Genomic DNA, 26,708 nt, shown 5'->3' with positions numbered 1-26,708 from the left:
TTTTTGGGGCTGTACTTTGTGTTGGATCGCATTATGCTGACTGGAGATTCTAATATTCTGCCCCCTCATGTATGTCAAAGACGGCGGGGGGTGTAAAATATTATACACCACTTTGCTTAAAATGCAGTTGGACTGGGATGCATTACATTTCACAGTTGGACCTACAAACTGGAAACCAACGGAGCTATGTAACAGGAGATTAGAGTGGAAAGTTACAAGAGCTTTTAATAGAAATAAAAAATAATATATATTACTCAGACGTAAGCACACACCTGAATTTTGTCTGAATTTGAAGCGACTGATATCAGATTTCTTAATGTTGAAATATTTGCCTTTTCTTTCTGCACACATAAGACTTTACTGATATTAAGTTTGGATTCCAACGAGAAATAGCTTTACGTGGGCTACACAACAACACATCAAAACGAATTCTAATACATTCTACTACACTGCACTGAATTCAGGGGACTCATTTATAAGTTATTAATAATTAATTATATGTCTGTGAGTGTAAATGAGAAATGACAATTATTTGCCATCAGAACTGAACACCACCTGTAGTTTGCTTACCTGGTCAGATGCCATGTTGTGGCTTTCGTCAACAGATTCTCATTGTGTGGGACGCAAGGTATCAATAAATTTCAAATTAAGGCCACAATTACATGACAAATTAACGCGAAAGGCTTGTTCCTCCCTAGAGTCTAGTGAGACGTGTTGAACGCCATGTTTGTTTACTTCCTGGTTCTCAATAGTTTGTGACGTTGTGACGAAACCATTTTCCACGCCCACCAAGCGGGACCGTCCAGATCCTGTAGTCTGGGCTTTAGGGGCCGTCAATAAATTACTGTCTAAAGCGGTGTTAACATTATCATACAAACGAAATTCTTAACTACTTAACTTTGCTCCACAGCAGATACAAAGGTACAAACATACCCTCTTTCAATACATAAATTCAATAAATACTCGCTACGTTCACAATTATTCGATACTCTATTATTCGCTTGTCTGTCCTGCCATTACACCAAAAATGCAGAAGTAAAATGTATTGGCGAAATTCTTCAGTTATTGTCCCTTTTTGTGTGTCCCTGTGCTATTTTGTACAAACTAAAAAACCTTCTAACTTTTTATTCTTGCCATAGTTATTTGAAACCAAAATTAAAAGATATCAATCAAACTGTAGCTCCATCTTTATCTCGTTATTATGCAATAAGTGACATTATAGGTAGGGTATAAGTTCAAAAGTTATGTGTCTTGGCCAGTGTGTGACCCTCAAACTCACGTTTAATTTAGAATTAAATGTTCATATTAGTTACTATACAGTATGTGTTGTAAAATATATTTGTATTTTCAGGTATTTTTTCAAAACACCGGCCTCTTAGGCTCACAGTCGTTTCCACCACACCACACGAATAGTGAATTGAGAAAGTTAATGCAGGGTCATTATAGGTTACCATGGAAACTGCAAGGTCATAGTGGAGCTCACGCAGAAGTAACAGTAGCAGGTGAAGTTCTTTGGAGGGAACTTAAGAGTAAAAAATCAAGGTAAACATGCAGTCAGTATTTATTGGCCACCATTTCCAAACAGCTTTAAACAACGACATAAGCATAAGCAAATATCATGCATTTTATGTTTGTTTAATGTTTACCAACGACTATCATTTTCCTGCTTACAGAGCAGGAGATGTGTAGTTTTTTTTCAGCTTGTCGAAAGCAAACAGAACACAGAAAAATACACTCCTTGCTCAAATTTAAAATCATGTGCTTCTCACACAGCGCATGTGGAACACTTTGCAGTGTTGGTCAACCGTGCAGTGTGAATGCTGTAACCTGTTAACATGAGCACTGATCCGGACACCTTGATGTTCAACGCTGCTTCTGCAACACGTACACAGGCCGCGTGAAACGAGCTTCAGTCATGCTGGTAACATTGTTGTTTTGTATTGTATCTATCATGACATGGATGTGCTGTTAACACAAATACATGAAGTGCTAAAATGTTTTGTAGCATATTGTGTGGTTAGTTTCAGGCATATCTCAGTTATACACTTTACATTTCAATACCCCCAATACTAGCTCTCCACTACTCAAATTCTCTGATCATTCAAACCAAAAACTACTCTTTCAATCTTCAACCATCTTGTAAACTGCAGCACGAGCAGCAGCCATCAGCAACGCACCATGTGCAACTGCATTGGAACACACACCAGACAAAAAACAACAACAAAAATTATTTATCAAAAGATTTAGCTTTTAGTATTTACATTGTATCTTCTTTTAAAATCCAAATACAGAAAAACACAAGAAATCAGAACTTTGACCTGAATATATTACAACACAAATGCTTAACAAATAGTTTGATTCAACAAGTTACATTAACAGTTCTGGAATGTTCTATATTTAAATGTGTTTAATTTTTACTTTCAACAACATGTGATAAATTAAGACAAAACATGCTCTGCATTGATACCAACCCTGTGCAAAATGCCACATTTGAGAAAAGAAAAAGGCAAAAACAGAGTTACCATCAGAATTTCAAGAGAAATTGAATGGGCAACAATTTTTTCATGCATGAAAAAATGAAAAAAGGTGTTTTTTTTAAATGAAATAGGATGCATCTGATTTATTGAGCTTCCTCTGCCTTATGCTTATACGACATTGCTATTGGCATACAAAGCCGCTGCTAATTTCCTCAAAACAAAAGCAGCAGTGTGAAAGCTGTTTGCTGAAAGCGGAATTTGTTACTGAGCAATAAGCTAGGCCTCTAAAATCCCGTATCCATTCATCCACTGCAAATGGCTTCTGATTTATTAATTTTAATTCTCATAAGCTTGGAGTCAGGCTAATACATAATACTTCCCCGACTTTGGATCAAAGTAGCAGTTCAGGCAAGGATCATAGAGCAGATTCAAATATTCATCCTCATTCTCATTTTCATTCGTTGGCTCATCCTCTGCTGTAAAAAATGCAGGAAACTGCTGTCATTGTGAAATACTGACTGCTCAAAGCATACATAGATAACCATGTAATGATAATTCATATCAATGTAATTTACATACATAAAATGTATATACATATATATAATATATTGTATTTTGTGCATACAGTAGCATGGCCATGTCATCTACATGTAGAGGCGTACTTTATCTCCTATTACTGGAATGAAATGAGAAGCTTTAATGTTGAAGTGACCTTCAGAATCAGGTGGATTAAAAGTTTTGTGCCTCTGCCATTTTTCCTCTCATCAATCAAGACCTAAGACATCCAGACCCACATTATGAAGCTGTAAAAAAAAATCCCCCATGGTAATCCCTCGACTTTAAAACGTAAGAATTTAGCTGTTAAATTGACAGGCAGTTAAATGTTAAAAAGGTTATGGAATGCTCCAGGAGGAACATTTTATCTTATCAGAACTTTGGCGACGATAATGAAAACTAATTATAAGACACATTGTGTAAGTGGTTGGAAAATGATGTTGTAAACTGAAAAGGTTTCATCAATTAACCTTGTTCACGTGTCTAGGGGGTACATCCTGAAAAGAGGCCGTCTCTTTTGACCTATGGAGTTATGTGGAGGACAGAGAGCTTCACTCTCACGGGTTTTTTTTATCCTTAATTACATACAGTTTACAGGCTAACACACTGTACTGTGCGCAGTCTTTGTTGGACGCTTTGCCTTCATTTGAGCATTTCAGAGTTTGACACCGGTGAACGTCTCTGAGCTTTTTACACACTTGTAATTAGTGTTGCCGTGTTAAGCATGGCACTGGAATTTTACACGTTCAGACCTAAAGGTTACCTCGGATTGGATCTTTGTTACGGCTCCTTTGCGGGCTGGGAGGCATAATAGGAGGGCTGAGTACCTCCATCCACTCTCTGTGGGAGAAACACAAACATACGATGAACACGCAGTCGATGAGTCACCGCTACACACCCCCCGCCCATTCTCACTTCTGTTCATAGTGAACCAAATTACCGCTGCGTGGCGTCTAAGGAAGCACGTCTTCATCATTGTCAGCTCTGAAAAAAATAAAACTAGCCCACCCACTGCCCTTGAGCCTCTTCTCCTAAACACTCAGCATCTCAGCTGGAGGATCATTTATTAGATTCTGACACAAGCTGTGACTTCCCAAGTTTCCACACTGTGGCCAAGAGAAGAGAGCTTTAACCTTGTCTGGGACTGTGAGAGTGGGCAGCTTCAGGGTCTCGTAACACTGTATCACAGCTTCTCCTCTCCACAGGACCTCTTTTCACTCTAAATGAGTTTATCCTTCCCGTTTGGGGCGCACACTCACTCCCTCTATACACCAGTCTTTTCCCATTATATCAGTTTCACTCGAAATAAAACAGCTGTATCTCAGAGCGAGGGGACAGATTAGAGCACGTGGGAGGGAGGAGGGGGGTAGATGGTGAATTATTACTTGGAAGCACTGGAGAGAGCCATTTGTTAAATAGAATTCATATTCATTTTGTGTAATGTATCAGTTGTGCAATTATCCATTTATTTCTGCCTCCGGACAAAACATTTCACGGGAGAACATCACAGAATGCTTATGAGCAAACTCGACTGTCTCCACATTCAAATGACAAAGAGAAAATTCAACTCTCATAATGTCACACTGAAAACATTCACTAACCAACAAATGAGTACAATCGTCCTAGTCTGTATACTGCAGTTATCTATACACGGTTGACAAATATCAATCTCAGCAAGAAACATTCAAATCCTATCAAAGGTGCTCAGCTGATAAACTAGAGATCATTTTCATTTGGTAATATTTTGTTTTCATGAAGTTCAAAATATGATCATTATCATTCCATTATCTTTATTATAGTAAGCGAATAGATTTGTAAAATGATGAGTTTAACGATCATCTTTTTTGTCAACATGTGCATATTACAGAAATGTGGATGCCTAATAACTTACTGTACTATAGCTACTAAACCTCAGAAATGCACTGGAATCACTTCTAGTCACTTCCTTTCATTTATAGGAGAATTTGAATTTTTTGTTTCTAACCTTATTCCTTGAAGGGCTATGGTACATTGTGATCTGTTCAGGGTCTGATTTTATTATTTAACAGAGCCCTTTATCTCACTCTAACTCCCCTTTGACTTCACAGAGGGCAGGAACATGCCACAAAAGTTAATGGAAGCTATTTTCAATGACAATGGCCTCTCCTGCAGCACCTCCAGAGACTGCAAATTGGTAAGTGGGACTTGGCGAGACTGATTAAATTCTGAGATTATAAAGTCAATATAATTCAGATATGGGAGAACTTGTGATAATTGAATAAATTACTTTGATTCAACTTGGTACCAATCAAATGCGCTGTTTTTGCCGAGCAGTGAATTATATTAGAGGTTTTAAGGTTTTAAAATAAGCTCCCAATTAAACTATCGAGACGACTCTATTTTGCTGCTCCCCTGCAGTACTTATGTTCACAATAGACTCTTTTGTTGTGAAACAATACAATTGCTACTCAGGGTCTCCATGACAGCCTGATTTGAGGTTTCACATTTGGTATGCCAGCCAAAGGCTGACTGAAATATCACACACAAAGAAACATGTTAAATATGTTCTAAAAAGCAGTGCCGACACTAAGCGCGGTAACAGCAGCATTTTAGCTGTCAAGAAAACTGTAGTGCTCAATGACAAAGGAGACTTGCAGTGGTGCCAAGATGCTCAAAAACACCATGATAGAATTCACAGTAAGGCTGTCTGAGAATGAAATGCCTGAAAGTAAGAAAAGGCATTAAAACAAAGACAAATCCTGTGCAGCTGCTCCTCAGTATGTAAATCGAGGGATGCTTCAAAGTTTTATTCTAGTTGTACAGCTGTGAATGATGTAGTGCTGTGTGAGACGGAGGCAAGGGCGGGGGAAACTCTTTGAGGTTGCTGTCAATGGTAATATTCATTTCAGAGGACAGTCAATCAAAAAGCATCCTAATGAATATTTGAACAGAAGAGGATATGAAGACATTCTAGCTGAAATCCAAGCAGAAACGGGACTGCAGCTGCGGGTTCTGGACTCAGCTCAGGTTTAATATCCACAGAACCAAGGTGAGAGTGATACAGTGTGTTTCTACCAATATGATGTAGCAAAAGTGGAAGGGTAGAGAAATTCTTGCCCACTTATAATGTTGTCAGTCCCACTTCCTCCACTACTATTTCCTGGTTCTCATCTCTGGGTCACAAACCAATTTATTTTGGGTGGACATGCTCAGAACGGTTCAAAAACTAGGTTTGTTGTTGGAAACAAGGCATGCAAAACCTATATATTTCCTTTTAAATCAATTTAAAACTGAATACACTTACATTAGCACCATGTAAATCTACATGTGTACCCACCAGGATTCCTTTGCTTTTCATCAATAAATCAAAACTGTTGGAGGAGATGGTTGCATAATTTCAGTACGGGAACTATGATGCAATCTCTTTGTCTCCTTTTGTAACACGCTGTATCGTTCCTCACAAAATGATGGAGATGTACTGAGACAAGGCTGTGGATTAGCCAACGGTGGGGGGGTGCGGGGTCTCACTTGGAGGAGAATCAAATGTATCCGTACGATGAAATGTCCAGGTCTTGACGTGTAAAGCTAGTAAGCCAGCATTAGATATTGCCACGAATTGAGTCAGTCTGATGGGACTGCGCTGAGCACAAACTGAAATGTAATATGAGCTGTACAATTAGATTAATCTGCGATATTGTCGTATAAATGAAAGCGCTGAAGGTTTTTCCTGACTCTGACTCATCTGCTAAATTAACAGATAAAGATGGCCATCAACAACTATTTGGCTCAAGTCTTAACTTTGAGCTATTTTCCATCTGAGAACCTTTGCAAAACACAGATCTGACTTAAATGTCAGGGAGGGTTAGACAGTTTTTTTTTTCCATCTTGCTTGCCTTGACAACTGCAATACCGGCCCCTGAGAGGAAAATTCCACTCTCCGATACGCTTAAACTGCTACGTATCATCAATCTGTAATGTTCACATGACAGATGGTATTTGCAGATAAGGCGTAGTAATTTACCTCTCTGATGTTTCTGCGTTCTTGTCTGCTTCTCTTTCAGTGAGTGCTTTTCTGCAGCGGCAACCACAGGCCTGAATGTGTTCGCTTTTTAACATTGCTTGATAATGGATAGCATTTTTAAAAAACATGTATTAAACACTGAAACTATAACTTGTAAATTATCCCGCCCACAACACCACAAAAAATGACTTGTGGCTGCTTTTGCATTACGGACTATTTCAAGGCTCCTTCTGTGCAGAAAATGGCCCCTTTCTCCTCTCCAGTGATGGATTTCTCCCTGCATGACTTCTGGCTGGAAGACAGTGCTCAAAGGTGATTTAAAAAAAGACACCACTGATGTTTGACTCTGAGAGGCCTGACACCAAAACCCGATGCCTGCCACTTATTGGAAAAAGGCCAAAAGCGGAATAAGAAGAATTGGAAGAACCATCATATTTTGCATTTAGGTTTCACACCCAGTTTTTCCGACGATAGGATTGAGTCCCTTTTCCTGGTTCTTATGAGTCCTCAACCAAAAAAATATGCCAGGGAAATATTTGACAAACACAATAATAGGTGAAATATTATTTGTATCTCTCGAAGATGACAACAGCAGTTAAGGGAGAAGAAAACTACCCATCACACTCTCTGTCTTTTATTTATACTCTGCTGGTAATACGAGGGGAGATAAGCCGCCAGTCTGCATAGCTACCTGACAGTTGACATTTAGCCTTAATACCGCAGTCGCTGATTACCATCTGATTATGAGTTCTGGGTGGTTTTCACAGATATGCGCCCTAATACAAATACAGGCTTTACGATGGCATTTTTGTCAGGTAAGATCTAATTCGTCTGTACGGCTTGCGCATTTATTAACTTTTTGATTATTGCAGGTGGTCTAAACCTGATTGAAAACCACCTGGCATCCAAACACACAGCAGGCTTAGGGGGTGGATTCTTATATCCACCTCCAAAATAGGTAACATCTTGTATGTAAATGTGTTGTTACTACAGAAAACATTTCCACTGTCTTCATTCCTTGTGCGTTGTACATTTTTCAGATTTGTTGCAGAAGGTGTGATATAGATTGTATATGTTGGCTGTGCTTACCTGGGGTCAGAGCATACGAGGGGGTTCATTTCCTGCTGATAGTGATGACCTTGGTTTTCTGGCTGGATATAGAAATATAAATGTTTATGTCTTGATCACAGAGTGGTATATTTCAACCTATATCTAAAGAATAAACTGGAAAAAGAATATAGAAGAGTGTATGAAATGCAGTTATTCAGGACGAGCGAGTTGAATTTTTTTCACACTGTCGGGGATCTATTGGCAAATTCCAGATAACCTTTTGTACTCATGCTAGACTGAGGAACAATCAAAACGCTCAGACATCATTCTGCTTCACACTGATTTAAGATGTCTTAGATGTATGTGGTCATTCGCCAGACCAACAGCGAATGATCTGTAACAACCAAATGGTGTAGGGAAACAAGAATTGGTATAATCAGTTTATGTTCCAGACGTGTTAACCACTGCTGCCTTTGTGTGTGTGGGATGTAGCTGTAAGAGACTTTTAACCGGGCCAGGATTAGTGAGATAAGAGAGGAAATGAAAGCAAGGAAAACATTTTCAAGGGTAGTACAAGATAACAATTGTTTTAATTTCAACATACAGTTACCCTCTCTGTTTGCTTGTCAATGCTAAGGAGGCTATTATTGCCTCAAGAGGCTATTCAAGCCTAGTACCTATTTAAAAGCTATTACATTGCATGACTTTGATGAAGACGCTGTCATGTCAACGCTTTAGTCTTGACACAGCATAAATCAATTTGAAGCGTGCTCTCCAGAGCCTTCTTTAGGTAATCTTCTAAAATAACAAGGAACCTAAAACTGTATCCTGTGGAATCCTGTTTGTAATATGGACTGATGATGATGAGTTAACTATATGATGTGTGGGGGTTATTTTGGGGATGGAGTAGCTGAACCATTTCAGTGTTGTTCCTGTAATAAGAGTGACTCTGTTGGTGAAGATAAATGCTTGACAGTATCCCAGGCAGTGCTTAAGTCTGAAGGAATTAAAACTGCTGCTGACAGAAGGCTGTTAGTTATGATGAGCGATATGACAACATGTGATGAGCTTCAAAAGATGACTGCTTATTATTACACTTCCCGAAGGTTAGTTGACTCAAAGGAGAAAAAAATGATCAAAATGTGCGAAGCTAAGCAGGTAACATCTTTGTTAAGTTAAGGTGTAGACTTGATAAACAAGTGTAATGAACAAGTAATTTGTCGTCTTCAGTACCAACGCAAAGTAAGATTTGTGTCACTTGCTACAGAACTGGATGTGCAAATTAAGGGAGCTTCCTCTTTCACAAGAGATACAGTGATGCAGGAAAGAAGTAAGAAGTGGTGTTTTTAACAAGCTTGATGATGTGCAATGGTGCAATTAAAAACAATACAAGCGTTTGGCCAACTAATGCCTGCAACTGACTGGAAGATCTCTATAATCTCCACTCTTTCCTCCCATAGGCCCTCATGAAATGGAAGATTGTTTAGTTCATAGTCACATATGTATTCAATATAGGACTCTATGTGAAAGTCGCCAAAATCTGACTTGACTGAAGCTATTTTCCAGGTGATTCTTTTGTAAAGTTGACCCTAGACACTGAAGCACAGCATACGGTGGCCTGGGGGAGACCTTACATCTGGGCCGAGAGCTGCAGCAGCAGCAGGCAGAGCAGCATTCCACCCTCATCACAGCATCCAGCTACAGCAAACATGATGTCAAGACAAGAGGTGGGGGAACACGTCTTCTCTTTCTGTCCCCATAACCACTTCTTGCCTCTGGCTTTGGGCGTAATAATCTCTTGACATCCTCTTTAACACAAAACTACACTTTTATCTGTTTTTATCTCTCTCTGTCTTTTTGACTATATGATAAAACCTTTTCTTAGTAAGCTGATGGTGGTGCTGTTGCCATATGTATTTAGATTTCTAAAGCACAGCAGTCTATTGTAATAGCATCAGTGCAAAGCGAACAGGATTTGATTTAGTCAAATGTGAACCTTGTATTGTCCTTGTGGAAAAACTGCACATATGGTCTCATGCTTCTGTTTCTTTCTATTGGAGCTACATTGTTTCTTCATAAAAAGGGGACCATGGAATGATAATGCCTGTGGTGATACTACTGTTCATTGTGTTCTGCTTGAATCTTAGTATAATAAGAGATATCCAAATGAACAGTAATGGTAACAAGCCTGTAGCTGGTGCATCTGTAATGGCTGTATTCACAGGGGATCCAACTGGGGACCCAGTAGGGCCAGTAAAGGCAATGTTCTCTCTTCATAAGTGCAACGTGCTTATGCTAATGGACCATAGATCTAAATGACCTTCAATAGCCAAGAGCAAACTATACCATCTCTGAATTCTAAAAAGACTTCTGGGGATAATTTCAAGTGACCTAAATAATTTTGAGTCACAAAGGGATGCATGGTTATTATGGTAGTGTACTTTTAAAAGCTGTAAGAGGCCAATTATTGTATTTCTATCTACATAATCTTTATAATGCAAATAAAGCACTAGAGGAAGAGGTACATTATCACTTCATGGTGGAATACCTTGTGTGCTTGAAATGGAAATTAACAAGGGTGAGCATGAACCTGGGTCACACAAATGATTCCAGAGGAGACAGAAAAGGGATGACCAGCTGAAATGATAGTAGATGCTGGGTGAGCACGAGAACACACGAGCGTACATTGAGAGTGATGACTGAGTAATACATATTCACGAGTAGTGAGAGTGTGATACAAACCATTGACACGTGGGTCCAGGTAGAGGTGTCATCGCTGCTCATGCTGATGCTGACATTACACTGGTGGATCTGAGAGGCGCTGAAGCCGGAGGCGCTACACTCGTCCTCTTCCTCTCTTTTAAGACTTGCCAACATTCGTAGCTCCTCTTCATCATCAGTGTGTGTTTGAAAACTGCTAAGCAGGTGTAAGTCACTTTCGCTGGCATCAGCGTGCTTCAGTGTCTTGTCTTCAATTTCCTGTAAAACGATCACCCATGAAACACAAATTAATGAGTTGGAAGCGTTCCAAAAGACACAACGTCCGTCCATAGTTGCAGTCACCCACACACAATCAAGCCACAGTGCAGTCCATCAGAGGAAGTAGTGTAAACAGTAAAACAACAGACTGTAAGTCCCAGACAGGGCTTAAGGCAGAGCTGGACATCAGCCATTGTTTTGAGTCTCTGAGGAAATGTCTTTTAACAGTGGATCTATTGATTGAGCAGAGAACTATACTAACTTGATTTGTCTGACAAAGTGAATGGAAGCCTGGTGCTGCCCTAGTGTTGCATCAGTGGCAGCTGATAAACCAGAACTGTGGGGAGGGAAACAAACTCTCTGTCATATTTCTCTGACAACCTTTCAGTCAAAGCCCTCACTGCACGCAGCCTGCTGGAGTTGGCACAGATCAGCAGACAGGAGCTGCATTGATGAAGGATGGTGGGATATGTCTCAGCAGTGAGTTGTGTAAATGTAGGAAGTAAAAGCTTAGTGACAAATCTCCCTTCAGGCTGTGTGATCCCTCTAGCTGACTGTCCTCTGATCCTGGATCTTTTTAACAGGAGAAAGCCACCTCAATTTGTAACAGACCACAACGTGATCCTTCTCAGCATGGGATAGCAAACCCCAGCGCTCACAAGCACTCTTCAACTCCCCATATCAGCAGCGCTCACACGCTAATGTAAGCGTGGGACTCAAAACTAGTAGATCCTTTCACACTATCGCTAGGCCGACTCTATGCATTCCACCGCACTTCCGTGAGAGATGGGGCTACGTCAGACACCACTGCTTTTATATCCAAAATAATTTAAGTTGTGTTCATTTGATAAAGGTGAGCAAATTGATTTCGCTGCATGAGGTAGCATTTCTTCTTCACGTTTCCTTCACAGCTCATCTCTGTCTAATGATGTCTGACAAGTTATATCCCATCCATTGTTTTTGTAAGCCAGCGATGTTGGATGAGCGTCTCCTTTCCTTGGTGCTGTTATTTTGCACGCATGGGCAGTGTTCGTGGGAAAGGACAGGCTTGTTTCAGTGGATTAATGTGACATCTGGGTGAGAAATAATGAGAATGTAAGCTTTTGGGTATTGACACAATGAGAGGTTAGCCACAATGGCGAAGCCTTTTATAGCAATCCAGCCTAAAACATGTGGTTTCTCAATCAACCTCCCTGGACCCCCCACAGTCAAGGTAATTAGCTGTGAAAATGTCCGAATGACAGCTGTTCACTTTTATTATATTGTGAGGAACTGTGGAACGTGAAAATGACAAGTCATGCACATGCTTGTCCCTCAGAAAAAGGGGAGGAAGTCTGATGGTAGTTAGAATTCAAAACCTGATTATTTTTTAGTCTGAATTTTTATTAGAATTATGTAAATTATCAATCTAAATGCAACCCTTACCTCGTGCTGTCTGGAGTCTTCCAATTTAACCTCTTGCAGGAATCTCAGAGAAAGTGACACACTGTTGCTCCCATCCGGGTTCTCTGGTCCAAGTCTGCTACCGGTGGGTGAGATGGAGCGCTTGGGGACAGTGTTCACACTCGACTGGCACTCTGTATTCATATTTGTGGTGGCTGGGATAAGCTCTTTTGCCGGCGTTTGGTCCAAGTCGTGAGATTCGGCGAGGACTTTGAGCTGCGCATCCAAAGTTTGATCAGGAGATCTGGGAATAGCAGCACTCGAATCCACACTAGTCCTCTGAGGCAAGATCCAGGTGTCGATATCATCCTGGCAGAAAAACACAGACACAGGGGAATAAAGATGTCTTTAAATGGAAACTTGGGTACTTAAACTTTAATTAACTTCAATGTTGTGTTGGGTCTAAGTGTATTTGAATGGTTTGAATGGCATCACAGCAGGATTGCACTGGGTTTGAATCCAGCTGGGGCTTTTATATACACTGAATTCAATTGATGTTTTAAAACACAACACAGTCTAATCTGTATCGTCCAGGATTCCAGAGCAGCCTGTCAGGTCTCCTTTTAAATGAGGAGGGTCAGCTTTGTGGAATAATTACAGCCAAGATAACTTTTTTTCTAATGTACACATTCTCTCTCATGAGTTAAGCTGCTTGACATGCATGTCTGCCCTACTCTCTGCCTTGGTGGTGTTTTCTTTCATCTTTTAGCGTCTTTGTTTGGGGTTTAAAGATTATCACGAGCGCCTCAAGGTTTTTTTTTAAGCTTGTCTGCTGCCTATTATTTATTTTCTTTCAACGCTTTGTCATTTTCATAAGTGCAAGTCAATTAACGAGGAACTACATTTATTATTAAAGCCATAATATGGGTGTGACTGTGAGCTATGGCTTTGCAGTTTGAATGAGTGTGTGCCAGGGCTGAGCGTGAGTGTGATGAATGCTGTTTACTGTACTCCTGCACAGTCCATTCCCCCAGTCATTATTACATTAAAATAACAGTGTTTTTCTACAAATATTTCTCTATGTTTTAGAACAAATGTTGACTCAAAAATAGTACGAACATGACGCAACACCTTGAAAGAAGATATTGCTTCACGTTGAGAGATGCACAACCTGACACAGATGAAGGAAAATCAAAAAAATAAGGGCAACTCGTGTCAGATGGCAACTAACCACAATCTGATATGTCATGAATTACTTATCATAGCTTAAGATTGTGGTTTAGAAGCTATAGAATGTTACAGCGCAGCACACAGCTCCCTTACAGTCTATGTGATGTAATCTACACAAGGAACATTACTTCAAGCAAAGCTGACATCCACACTAACAATTTCCCCACAGATATTATGTAAATGAACCACTAATGAGTGTTGTAACATTATTGATTACTCTGAATTGATTGGATGCATACATGACACAAGAGCATTTTCCTGAACAAGGACAATTGTTCACTGAAGCGATGAATGACATTCACATTAAATATATGTGTAGTACACAGTTCAGGACACAGGGCTCCCAAGCGGTTCAGCCCAGCTTTTGATCCACTAATGTTGTTTCCCATCACATCTTCACTAACTGCTTTAATTTTGAAAAACTGCACACTCTGCCTCAGCTTATCAGTGGGCCAGCTGGGTCTTCACAAAACCACACTGAATCATGTTTACAAAATGTGAAATCTCACATTATAGGATACTATACTACACGCCTGTTTGTTCAACCAATGAAATGGCACACACACCATTCTTTTGATGAGATGCAATTGACTTTGACTTCCTGCTTCTGATGCAGATGTAGTTGAAGATTAGAAGAAGAAGAAGATTAGAAGAAGAAGAAGAAGAAGAAGAAGAAGAAGAAGAAGAAGAAGAAGAAGAAGAAGAAGAAGAAGAAGAAGAAGAAGAAGAAGAAGAAGAAGAAGAAGAAGAAGAAGAAGAAGAAGAAGAAGAAGAAGAAGAAGAAGAAGAAGAAGAAGAAGAAGAAGAAGAAGAAGAAGAAGAAGAAGAAGAAGAAGAAGAAGAAGAAGAAGAAGAAGAAGAAGAAGAATCCCCTATTGATCCCCCAGGGGAAATTCTTTTCAGTTCAATTCTTTTAAGTGGATTATTATCTATCATCTATTTCATGGATAAAAAATAACATGAAATCTCATCGGCTGCACCCACACCACCTACAGATGTGGCTTCAATCTGTGACTGTACCGATGATCTAATGTAAACATTCATACATGTATCCTATAGAGTGGTGGAGCCTTACGCTATATCTCTCACTCTGTTTTGGATGGACCTACTATGTGAGAATGCTTCCTTTATGCAATATACCATTTCATAATCAGCATGTTCAGTTAAATATTGCCTGAAATTCCCACGTCCCCAACTAATTTGAAATTCTGTGCTGGAGTAATATAACCGGTAGATGTGATTGCTATGCCTGCTACCCTTTACAGTTTCAATATGTATATCTTGGGACATTGTGGGTTAAGCAGTGCAACTGCAATGCTAGAGATTGTGTCGGAATATTTATTGTTCCGTGGCATAAGTTTAAAGGAAAAAGGAGACGCAAATGTACCACAATAACACAAATCAATATGTTTCAATAATGTTTCGATATGAAGGGCAAGATGGATGCTACTAAACCGTTATTTGCTGCTGTCCTGGCTGTTATAAAAACAAAGTGAGGGAATTATGTGTAGTTGTGAAGTAATGTAGTAGTTAGCGGTTGCAGTTTAGTACTTAAGGGAACACTTTGTAATCAGTGTTTTTAATATGCTTGAAACATATGAGAATGGTTCCTGTTCTAATATTGTAGGCAATCTCCTTCCAAATTCCTGTGTTTGTGTCTGGATTGTTACATGGCATGGTTATTCACAGCAGGAACCAACCGTCTATGTACCCGGACCAGCGCTTTCCTGGCACAATTTCCTATGTGGGGGGAAAAAAAATCCCCTTTAAATTGCATTTTATCAATTCCACTGATGTCAACATATTACTGCACAGTCCTTTCAATCCCTTCTCTACAAATCCTCCTGTGACTCACGCAGCTCATGGGATCCACAACAGATTGTCTGAGAATTGGTAGTGTTCAGTGACCCATGTTGTACACTGAACACAACACAAACAGGCTGAGCCAGGTGCTTGTGCAGTCCAAGGCAAAAGCTGGTGATGACTGTATCAGGTAAACACAAAAACATTACATTTATGCCAGCTATATCCTATTACTTTTTCAAGCAGATATGTTTCTCTTGTTGGCAACAGATCTGAGACATACGATTAAACCCTGGCCAGTGAGACAAAGCATTAAAAATGTATGTGAGTAAGCCAAAGCTACATAACCTTGTTAAATCTTATATAAAAAAACAAATATGTGTGAAATAATCAGAAAACTCAGGAATTAAAAAATGACTGCCTTTTCTTAAAAATGTTATTTTGGCATCCTGAAATGTTTCCAGTGTGCAGTTTGCAGCTTTGGTGCTCCACAACACATCCCCAGTAAACACCGCCTTGCTCTGTTGGCCACAATAACAATTCCATCCAAAAATGCTGCAGCATACACCAGCTTTTTGGAGCCACAATATCCACAAAATTGGTTGTTCAAAGTATCGGATCATTCTGGATATCAAAGGGAATAGCAATGTGTTTGTAAGAAAAGTTGGATCACTTCCATGGGCATGACTCACTAATTTATTCCACTCTTTGGCTCTTTCCAGTGAAGTCTTGATGTTGATCTTTATTTATTTATTTACTACATTAGGAGATTTTAATATTATTGTGGTGACTCATAGTTCCATTGTTGTCATTTCCACTAAATGTTTAAATGCTAAATTTTTTGCATTTGTAAATGCCTAATTTCTCACCTATAGAAACGCTAGCACACAAACACCTTGAGAACAGAGGATTTGTTTCTCCCATTTTTTTCTTAAGTCACTTACGCTTTTCTTTCTCTCCCCTCAGAGCTTTGGCTGGGTTGGGACCTATTGCTTGCATCTGTCTGCTAAGCCCTTTAAGACATTTCATATGATCTTAACTTGACTTGACTCTGCCACATTCCCTTCTTATATAGCCATTGCCATCCACTCTTACAATGACCGTCTCTCAGAAAGGTTATAGATCAGAAGAATACCACCATATTTCCTGCTCGCAGATTGAAATGACTGTATTTTGCAGTGGATCAAAATGTTGTCTCGTTTACATAGTTGTAAAAGGACAATTAAAAGCACCGGCAGCAGAAGCAGCAGCAGAAGCAGCAGCAGCAGGAGAGCTAAATTAGCCATCACATTTGACCAGAAGTTAAAAACAGAATGCTTCTGAGAAGCAGCCAGCCATATGGGTCTCTGTCTGTACTTTTAGTTTTAATTCTGAATGTAGCCTCGACAAGAAATGAATGTTATTACACTTTGATCTATTCATTATTATGTTAAGGCTTTAAATGGCTTTAAAACTGATAAGATGCAACCAGAGACAAAAAGGGGTAAGAAATACACAGGAAAATACATATTCTACTTTTCCCCCATAAATTTCATAATTCCAAATGTAAAAGAGTCCCTGCAGCTTAATAAGGTCATAAAAATAAAAAAGTACCTTTCTTTAGCTAAATATGTGTCTTTTAAGAAGGGATTTTAGAGAATAAGAGAAAAGTCTTCAGACGTTCTCAGTAAATCCTATCATGTACTGTACCGCATATTGATATTAGCATATGAATATAAACATATTAATATATATATATATACAATAATATTTATTGAAGTATTAATGATGTCCAGATGTACAAAAGCATTGCTTAAATACAAAAATGTATAGATTAAGATTGGGTTGCTAATAATTACACAGACTAAGAAAAGAGGTTATTGTTTTCAAATCATAGAACTTCTAACATTTTGAATAACTAAATGCAATTTGCATTTCTTTGAAGATCATCCTTACAATTCAGCATAGTTTTATCTCCCTGCTCAGCATAAAGAAAACCAGTTTTCTTTATTCCAAGTTTTAAAACCAGCATAAATCAACATGAATAAAAGACACCATAATGAATGCATGACTGTGAAAAGTAATATGAAGATTTACCTTTTAAAATAAAATATTTTGCACGTTAGAAAAGCCGTAAATATGAGAGTGGCGTTGCTTCATTGTAATAAATGGACGTTTCATTTATGTAAGCTTCTTCATATTTCATAAATTACTTAATGTACGACTACTCTGTGGAAATAAAATAACTAGTAATATATCTTACACATTACACAATGTATCTACAGTGAAGTGGATTTGAAGTGAAATGTGTTTGTGCCCAGACCAAAAAGCAGACATACCTCATCACCTTCACTGCCTATAAAGTCGTCTTCAGGTTGGGCTCCATAACGTGTCGCACTTTTGCTTTGAACTTGATCATCTCCCATCTCCATCTTCTCCCGGTCACCCTGGCCTTGCCCTCGTTTGGCAGAGTGAGGCTGTGATGCGTAAGTGAACACCTCCTCTTGCAATGTGAGCTGGGGCTCAGACCCCTCATTACTCTCACAGCTGCTCCAGACCTGCAGGTCAGGGGAGACTTCTTGCCGAGACCAGCCAGAATCCAAGTCTTTTGGTGTGAGACTGGCCCTAGACCTTTCCTTTGCAGGACTGCAGCACAACTCATCTAAAAAGAAATTGTGCAGACGATAGAGAAGATAGAATCAAAAGAAATTCCTTATTCCAGTGTTTACCATTAAAGTTTCCTGTTCCAACCCAACATGACTTAAGTCTTTCTTTGAAATAGAAACCAGTTCCACGTCAATATTTTATAGAAAAGATACAGAGTTTATGGCATTAATTGTACAACTTCCACAATACATAATTGAGTTCTTTGGAATATATGAGGAAGACTTATCCATGAAGACTGAATAGACATTAATGATAGGAGTCTAATTACAGTCAGTAATAAATCCTATTTTCATTTCTTCTCCATGTGGCTGATGCCATTTTTAGTTCATTTCCATATATGCACATAAAAATTCATGATCACAATATGTAAGATTGAAATGAAATTCATTAGCACTGCCTAAAGAAGAGCTTTAATTTTTCCTGCAGAGACATTCTTGGAGTTCTGTTAATAGCACAGTGGAAAGCTCAATGCAGATGGTGATGAACATACATACATCCCTGTGTCACCCACTGACCAGCTTACAAGCGACGCAATCAGTATTAAGGAACCATCTCCTTCTTAATCATGGCTCACAGAGTATAACATCGATTCATATGCTTTGAAGTGAGTAACCCAACCAATCAAAGGCCCCTCTCACCAAGCTAAGACAAACTGGGGACTCAAAAACAACATCTTACAGCAATGTAATGATCTCTAACACTAGACTTTGCACCTGAATATGTATCCAAGGGGGGACAGAATCTCTAATATTTTGAAATGAAAAATACATTTCATACGTTCATGCGGGCCTGGAAGAACCACTGAATACTTAAAGTCCAAGATAGACCTAGGATCAAAGATGGAAGCAACCCTCTCGATCTGAATGAGTGAGCACATTTCAACCTCTCGACAGTATAATCGCTTTCTCTAATTGCCTACTGTGTGGCAAACCCTGGGCCCAGGAGATGTCCCTCTGACTTTTATTTAATGTGCCACATTACCATTAATGAACTAACTGCTTCCAGTCTGTGGGCCGGGCTGCTGCAAAGGAGCTTACTGCTGAAATGCACATAAATTAGCTTTCAGAGCATGTGCACTGTTTTTGTGAGGAAAATGTGGTGGATGTGTGAGGGTGTGGGCGTGTGTGTGTGTGTGGTGGGGAGTTTAAGGTTGGAGTGTGGGGGTTACTTAGAGTAAGTCCTGTAAATAGCCTTGATGTAAGTTATGCAAAATTGAAAAAAAAAAGGGAACAAAAGAGATATGCAACATAAAATGAGGCTCATTCAAATTCATGAAATGTTAGCAATTGATATCAGTCGTAAATTATGAGTAAGAAGAATAGGTTTTCTCCCAAGGACGAAGGAATTACCTGTCAAACTCAGGACATGCAGAGTTGACTCATATCACTCAACAATTCACATTTTTTTCTCCCTCATTGTGCCATGCCTTTATCTTTTAACTTTCTAATCATCCCTCAGACTCTGAAGATGTGCTCGCCTCAGTGCTGCTGACTCTGTCCTGCTCCCTCCACATTCACAGCGCAGCATGTGATCCTGACCTGCTGTTTGAAGCTCTGTCTTTTCTGTCGGGGTCAGAGGTTGCTGGCTGCTCTCTTGAGCGGCGGATGGATACGCTGACCTCTCCGTAGTTTCACTTCGGTTTCTATGGTCATCGAGCACAGAATCTTCAGAGGCTTGTGGACCAAGATTAAACATCAGAACACATTAAATCACGATATAACCAACAAACCACTTAACATCGAACTGTATATTTAATATGTAAAATGCACAGTGCTCACCTGGTGATGCAAGCCTCTCTCGTCCAGTGCTTTGAACTCTAAGCTTCTTTGAGCTCTGCTTGTCAGATACTGGATGTTTTGGGGGAGATGGCTGCAAGCTGCCATTTGTTCCTATGTACAATGCACTCAACTTTAGAGAAGCTTTGTAGCCAGAAGCATATCTGTGGTTTGATAATGCACCATGAAGTCTTATTAATGGAGGCATTTGAGCAACTGAGCTCCTTACATGCTCTCAGTGCAGAGAGAGCACGTTCAGCTGAGTTAAGGAATTTTAATCATCCTTTTCTGCATTCAGTCATGCTCAAAAGATGTTGTATTACCGAGTGTAATAGCTGTTATTAGGTGCTTGTGAGGACATACTCTAAAAGAGCAGGGCTGTTTGTTGGTTGTTTGTGTATAATGCTTTTAGCAATGAGCAGCGCTTAGAGGAATTATAGTCTGCACTCTTTATTCACTCATTGCCCTCATGCAGCATGAGCTCATACACCAGGCAGTGCAGTATAACTCACAGCTTTGAGCCAGCTCTGCATCAGTGCACAGTATATCTACAGGTTCAGTGATTTCCTGTCATGGCGACTGCATCGATCAAAGATGAAATTCAAAATCATTTTAATGAACATATCTTTACTATATTCTTCTCGAGGTGTGTGGTGAAACACAAAAGAATTGCCATTTACTGTGAGTTGAAAATTGGAAATCAGGTTTGTCATGTCACATCAATCCAAACGACAACGCCACGACATCTAACTTCATGGCTTGCGTAAATGCAAAGGGTTTTTGCATTTGAATGGCCTTGTGTGTGTTTACTGCTGCACATCACATCAAAAGAGCTTCACAAACTCAACGATTGAGGAGAGGATCTATACTGAAGTTTGATAGTACACAACAAGTATGTTCCTTTCTTGTTCATAGTTGTGGATTGTAAAAGCCCAATTTGAGCCTGAGTTAATTTGAGAGTAATGGCTCTGCGGGTTCTTGTCAAATAATGGAACAAAACATTAACATTTTATTCATTATAATTTTATTGAAATTATTCCTCCTCTTCCAGTATAATAATAAGTATAATAAGTGTGTTTTGCTTCCTTTACAGGTTAATCAAAGTGAGACTAAAAACAGGTTATGATGAGTGATGAGAGATCTCATTAATGACTGATAATGAGTGTTAAAAGTTGTACATTAATGAGTTTTCTCAAAGGTGAGCTTAGAAAGAAGGTATTTTGACAGGAATAAGACAAAAAAAGCTTTGATCAATATGTACCTTTATGAAGTTTGTGTGAAGTTTCTCCATGTGGCGATTCCTCACTCGGGTCAACAACACTCGGTCTTTCAGGAGTGGCTTTTTTTTTCACTCTACCACTGGACAGGGAGCCCTGTGGTAACAGAGCAAATGCAACTTGAAATGCAATGCATTTTCTTGTACTCTGAGTAATTTGTTAGAGGATGTGGACCACATTCACTGCTCCACAGGTTTATGATTTATCTGCTTTAATAAATGGGATTTGACTTTGGACGTCAGTGGACTATTTACTGTGACTGTGTCCTTTGAGGACAAAATACTGACGCACAATGTTATTAGAAAATCATTCTGCTCTGTAAAAAATACTGCCCTCCATCCCTGCAACAACACTTGTCAAGAGTCATTTAGAGGAATAATGTTCTTATGAGATTTGGGAGATTACTGTGTTTTGGACGCAGGGTACACTTTTGTCCATTCCATCTTTCCTTCCTGACTGGGACGATCCAGAAACCCTGCCTGTGTGCGAAACACCCTGGATCCTCGTTTTTCCAACACTGGCTGATCGGGAAGTAGGAGACTGATCAGGAACTGCAAAGAAAATCCCATTTTTAGCCCCATTGGTAACCCATTATTTTTCTCTCCTATATCTTACGCTGATAAGTTAATGAAAGGTTGAGCGTAGTAGCGTGTTCTGAACAAGCAGACATTAGTCGAGGTGGCCCGAATATCCCTGCACATGTCCATGTACAGTTTAACATGAAAATACAAAATGAAGCCAGTCCATATACAGTGTATGTCCCTTTGACTGGAGAGACAACTGACCAACCAACAAGCAAACACTAGGTCCTCCCACTAGTGGGTCAATGGTTTGACTAAACAAATTTCAAGTGTTAAAAACACAACACAAAACACCAAATGTCGATCCAGAAAAATACTTCTTGAAATGATTCTGCGACATGGCTGTACAAATCTACCAGAAGTCTAAGCAGAAGATGGAGGAGGAGGAGGTTGTGTTCAGGCTTGCGCAATCATTTCCATGTCAAAGTGAGAAAAACTAAAGTGGACACAGCATGAGTTGTTATAAGGCCATATCCTGCTGGACATGTGCCGGGTTCATTAGGGGCCACCTCGACTAACGCTGGCAGCAAAGCACACTGTCGCTCTGATATTTACCATAGCCCACACTTCCATTATCAACACCAAACACACAGGATTGAAAAGATGTTACAGAGAGTATGTTGAATGTACTAAATTTAGAGTGAAGAAGTCACACTCCTTTGATGCACCAGCTTCTACACATGGGAAATGGATAAGACCCCGGTTTAAAAGGGAGTTAATTCTGAGCATTTTACACATCTTGATACAGCCAGGAGCCTGTGACAGTGTGTGATAACAGCAGGGCAAACAAAGCGATATATGATGGTTGATAAACTGATAAAATAACAGCACAGAACTTTTACAATTTTGATCTGTGTAAATTCCTTCACCTTGAGAATGACAGAATGTCTTAGACAGGGGATCAAGATAATCTGGGTATGGCTGATTGCTTCATGAAAAAATAAACTGCTTTTCTTTTCTTTTAATAATTCCTGACAGACTGGGGACCGAAGCAACAATGTTCACCGAGCAACTCTGTCGCAGTTAAATTGGATGCCGACTTCAATAGCAATCCTTTTAATTATGATTAGGAACGTTATGTTAATAATGCAGATGCTAATTATGAAAGCTATTTCTCGTGTGTGATTATTGCTCAGTTATATGGCCACTGCTGCTCAACATGACTTAGACAGCTGTCAGAACAAATAAATAAGCTCTGATAAAAAAGGCCACAGAGGCGGTGCGACTGAATTGGCTGCTGCTGGTCTTTAGAATGAGCAGATAATTGCAGCTCTCTTGAGTAGCAAATGACCAAAAAATTAGAACCACACATATTCCATGTGGGAACACAAATCGATTGTCACTGAAGCTTTTCTGTTTAAAACCACCTCTCTACATCTACACACATTCATGCACATTCAGACCTGCAGACTTTCAGAAATTGTTATAGGTAACATCATTAAGCATCTGTTATGCACTGGAAAAGGGAAAATAAAAGTAAAAAGTAGTAACCTAACTAATATGAATTGCTTTACATTGTTGGTTTCGTTTTGCTATTTAATGAAATCAAAATTCTCGATTCTTTGATATCACATACCACAGTCAGAGCTGATAGGACCAGTCTTCATTTCTGCCTTTCGTAGATTCTCCACATTCAACACCTGGGTAACATGGTACACGTCTGATGGGAAATGGCAGCTACGAGGTATCAGTTCCATGAGAGCAGCTCCACTCTGAAACATGTCTACATGAAAAATGCATATGAAACACTGACAGTTTACTACATGCGGTGATAAGGCAAAGGTAACACTGTGATGATATGAAAAATACACAATACAATGATCTTGATTGGACAGTAGGTATCGGGGCTTTAAATGAATATCGACAAAGAGAATATAAACGTGTCTACCTGTCTCTGTACAGTGACACTTTCATGCAAACTCACATTACTAACACATCGGGAAGATGTGAAGAGCACAGACTTCCTGTATTCGCAGGTTCAAAACGAATGCCACTCTTGGTTATTAAGTCGTGACTACATTATTAATGTGAAAATTGTTCTGGGAACTGTCAGGGACAAAGGTATTTTTTTTTTTAAATCTATCAATACATGCAAAGACCTATCACAATGGTGTTCTTTGTGTGTAAATATGTTTTGTTCTCTCTGTCAAGACTTTTTGACTGTCAAGGCAAATAGAAAAAAAGATTTTGACGTGGGACCAATTGTGTTACCATCATCGGAAATTCCTGCAGGCTCTGTTTTCATGGTGAAAATTCTCCTGACTTGGCAGCTAGCAGACAAAGTGATGCCGTCAAGTGTCAGGAAAGCAGCACCTTTGAACAGCCCACCGATGAATGACACAACGTCGATGCACAAGTTACACCACTAAGACAAAAGATGGAACATTATTTTGGAGTTAACAGATCCTGTGAAGAGAACTAGCTCAATATATAATACAATACAAAATACCAATACCCAGCAGAAAAATGCACAAAGCTTAGGGCAAATTTGAAAAGACTGACTGTCAGGGATGAGTCAGACACTCACAATGTTGCGTTTCAGTCCAACAAAGGGTATCCTTGCATGCAAAGGTGTGGTAGATAACTCTTTGTGCACTGTTGATATGTACAGTCTTCTTTTCAGGTGAAGTTTATCTGTCGTCCTGTGAATAACAGAACAAGAAACTGGAAGGAAAACCTTAAAACAAAGTCACGGAACAGCTTTACCGCTAAAACGATGTTTCAAAGGGTGAAATCTTGAAAGTTTTCACATTTATACAGTGGTGTGAAATCAGCTGTCACGACACTACAATACAAGAAAAAAGACAAAGGTCGCCAGAATTTTCTAGATTCTGGGTGTGGAATATAAGTGCATGTTTCATTCAGGCCCGAGCGATGAGATTAATCACAGCAAAATGTAACCTCCAGATAAGAATTTCATCTTCCAACCCCATAAAGTTTAAGAGGCAGTATGTTTCACGTATGGTTGCCGTGACTTAACAGCATCAATTACCCCAATTGTCTATAATATACTGCATTCTACCATGAAGCAAGTCCGCCCATGAAGTGTACACAGCACAATAAATATTCCTTAAAGGCTACACTATAGACTCCTCTAGAGGCGTGACTGCACATAAACTGTGTTCTATTGATTATACACCATGGGCATCTCACATAAATACAATAATGTCCCTCTTTCAATGACTAAATGTAGGACTATCAATATAAATAAATATACCATAGGGGAATACACACCAGGAGCAACAATAAACATTTGTGGGGACAAGAACAACACCATTAATCCACTCGCTGATTCCTACACATGAACATGAATTTTACTAATGCTCATATCAAATATTTTGAACCTTTCAGAAGTTATGATGGCTACAAAAGCATTTATTGTAGTAAATCATCACAGTTTGACAATACTGAGCTAAAAAGTTGCCCTCAGTTTGTCAGGTGGCTCAAGGGACTTTCCATACTTAATGAGGTTGAGGAGGGAAATCCGCAATGTCTAGGAGCTATACCCTCTACTTAATATATTATACTCTTGTGTATGGGGATGTAACTATACGGCATTAAATATATTTCGACTATTTTGTCCTTATACTACCAACCACAGAGTTAAAGATTTATGAGTTCTACAACAGGGTATGCTCACAGAAACTTTGTTCAAGGTGAGTTACCAATTTTAAACAATGTCGAAGTATGAAAAAAAATTCACTGTACTTACACAAGCTCAATTGAAAAGTCCTTACACTCAGGTACGTGCACTTGAAGGACCAAGAATCTCTGACGGAGTCCAACTGAGGAAAAAATGGACAAATATGTAAATTTCTCCTGCTAGCAAGTCGAAATAAACACAAGAAAATGATATTTACTAAGTGTAAAGGACTCACGGGCCATTTTCCCATTCTCTGGCATTTGCATTTTGACTGTTTGGCTGCTGCCCTCCAGAGAGTAAACAAATCCTTTGACTTCTTTATTAAACTCCTGAGGGAAGAAATAATAGGGATGAGACCTTGCTAAGTCCAAGTCCTCACTAAGTAAGACCAGTGTTACATTCTGTAGTGTGAATACTGCCAAGAATTTTCTCTCGTGTGAGAATATGCAGTATAAAATTGGAAGGTTGTGAATCGGGAGAAACCTGTGCTATCAAAACGCAATCTGGGGGAGAAATGAAAAGTGTGGTTTAGGGCATCGAAAATAAAATGTCAACATTGGATTACATACTATTTCTTCTTGAAAATGTATCACTCAGACAATGTTTTTACATCTGATGGCAGGCTGCTAAACTGTTCAGGATCTTTTCCTGCCCAGTGCATTCTGGGAACGCCTCCAGTTCCCTGTGACAGGTGGATGGATGGGTGGATTTATGAATGGATTGATGGAAGAATGGACGGCTGGTCATGAGAGTGTGATTTATGAAGAGATGAATGGATGGATGGACAGACGGATCACATAAGCGCCCTAATGACATCCATGCGGTTCACTCCCTTCCCTCTAACGTGGAAAAAAAACGTGCAACAAAATTTTTGCCGAGACACTAGCTGTCACCAATTCACCAGTTCATGTGTTCATGTGAGTTCTTCGTGTTCTTCCAACTCTCGGATAATTACGGATAACAGGTTGTGTTGTTGGTGGTATACATTAGTTCCCAGATGTTTTTTTTGCCGTTATGGGTTCCAGCTCCCATTAGAGCAGAAGCTAAGCTATCGTGTATTGATATTGATCATTATACGGACAGCTGTAGACACATTTACAACACTGAAAACTCACTTTCCGTATGGTAGACTGTCCATAAAGTTTCCATTTTGCCACAGGGTCCTTTCCCTGCCCACTGAAGATCTCTACCACAGCTCCACCCTGCAACAAAGACGGTTAGCAGGCTCGATTTTACATTATTTTTGCAATGTAAAACTACGTCATAGCTTAAGCCCAACACTCCTCACCTGGTAATTATTCTTGAACAT

General features: G+C 39.4%; 1 protein-coding gene across 1 annotated transcript; it reads right to left on the bottom strand.

Annotated features, from left to right (window-relative positions):
* Nucleotides 1-2,834: 2,834 nt before the first annotated feature.
* cfap20dc (CFAP20 domain containing) lies at nt 2,835-26,708 on the bottom strand. Its single transcript, XM_076156852.1, has 17 exons — nt 26,688-26,708; nt 26,515-26,601; nt 25,635-25,728; nt 25,469-25,541; nt 24,284-24,398; nt 23,968-24,121; nt 23,333-23,479; nt 21,581-21,726; nt 21,160-21,271; nt 19,902-20,012; nt 19,662-19,796; nt 17,796-18,118; nt 12,487-12,813; nt 10,825-11,061; nt 8,122-8,183; nt 3,796-3,872; nt 2,835-2,953 (listed from the first exon to the last, which is right to left on the bottom strand). The coding sequence occupies exons 1-17, from the start codon at nt 26,706-26,708 to the stop codon at nt 2,835-2,837; spliced, it is 2,340 nt and encodes a 779-aa protein (XP_076012967.1).

Source organism: Genypterus blacodes, unplaced genomic scaffold (genome assembly GCF_046128005.1).
Source record: "Genypterus blacodes isolate CSIRO-AG114 ecotype Tasmania unplaced genomic scaffold, CSIRO-AGI_Gbla_v1 ptg000070l_1, whole genome shotgun sequence".
In the NCBI taxonomy this organism is placed as follows: Eukaryota; Metazoa; Chordata; class Actinopteri; order Ophidiiformes; family Ophidiidae; genus Genypterus; species Genypterus blacodes.
Note: the sequence above shows the minus strand (reverse complement) of the source record. Positions and strands in the feature narration are given on the sequence as shown.

Bases quoted from the DNA above. Each gene is read 5' to 3' on its own strand.
- cfap20dc (XM_076156852.1), bottom strand. From the start codon at position 26,708: ATGTTCAAGAATAATTACCAG. The intron at 19,797-19,901 runs GTGAGCACTGTG...TTGGTCCACAAG, and splicing joins AGAGAGGCTTGCATCACCAG to CCTCTGAAGATTCTGTGCTC. The intron at 8,184-10,824 runs GTTTGTATCACA...TTCTATATCCAG, and splicing joins CCTGGACCCACGTGTCAATG to CCAGAAAACCAAGGTCATCA.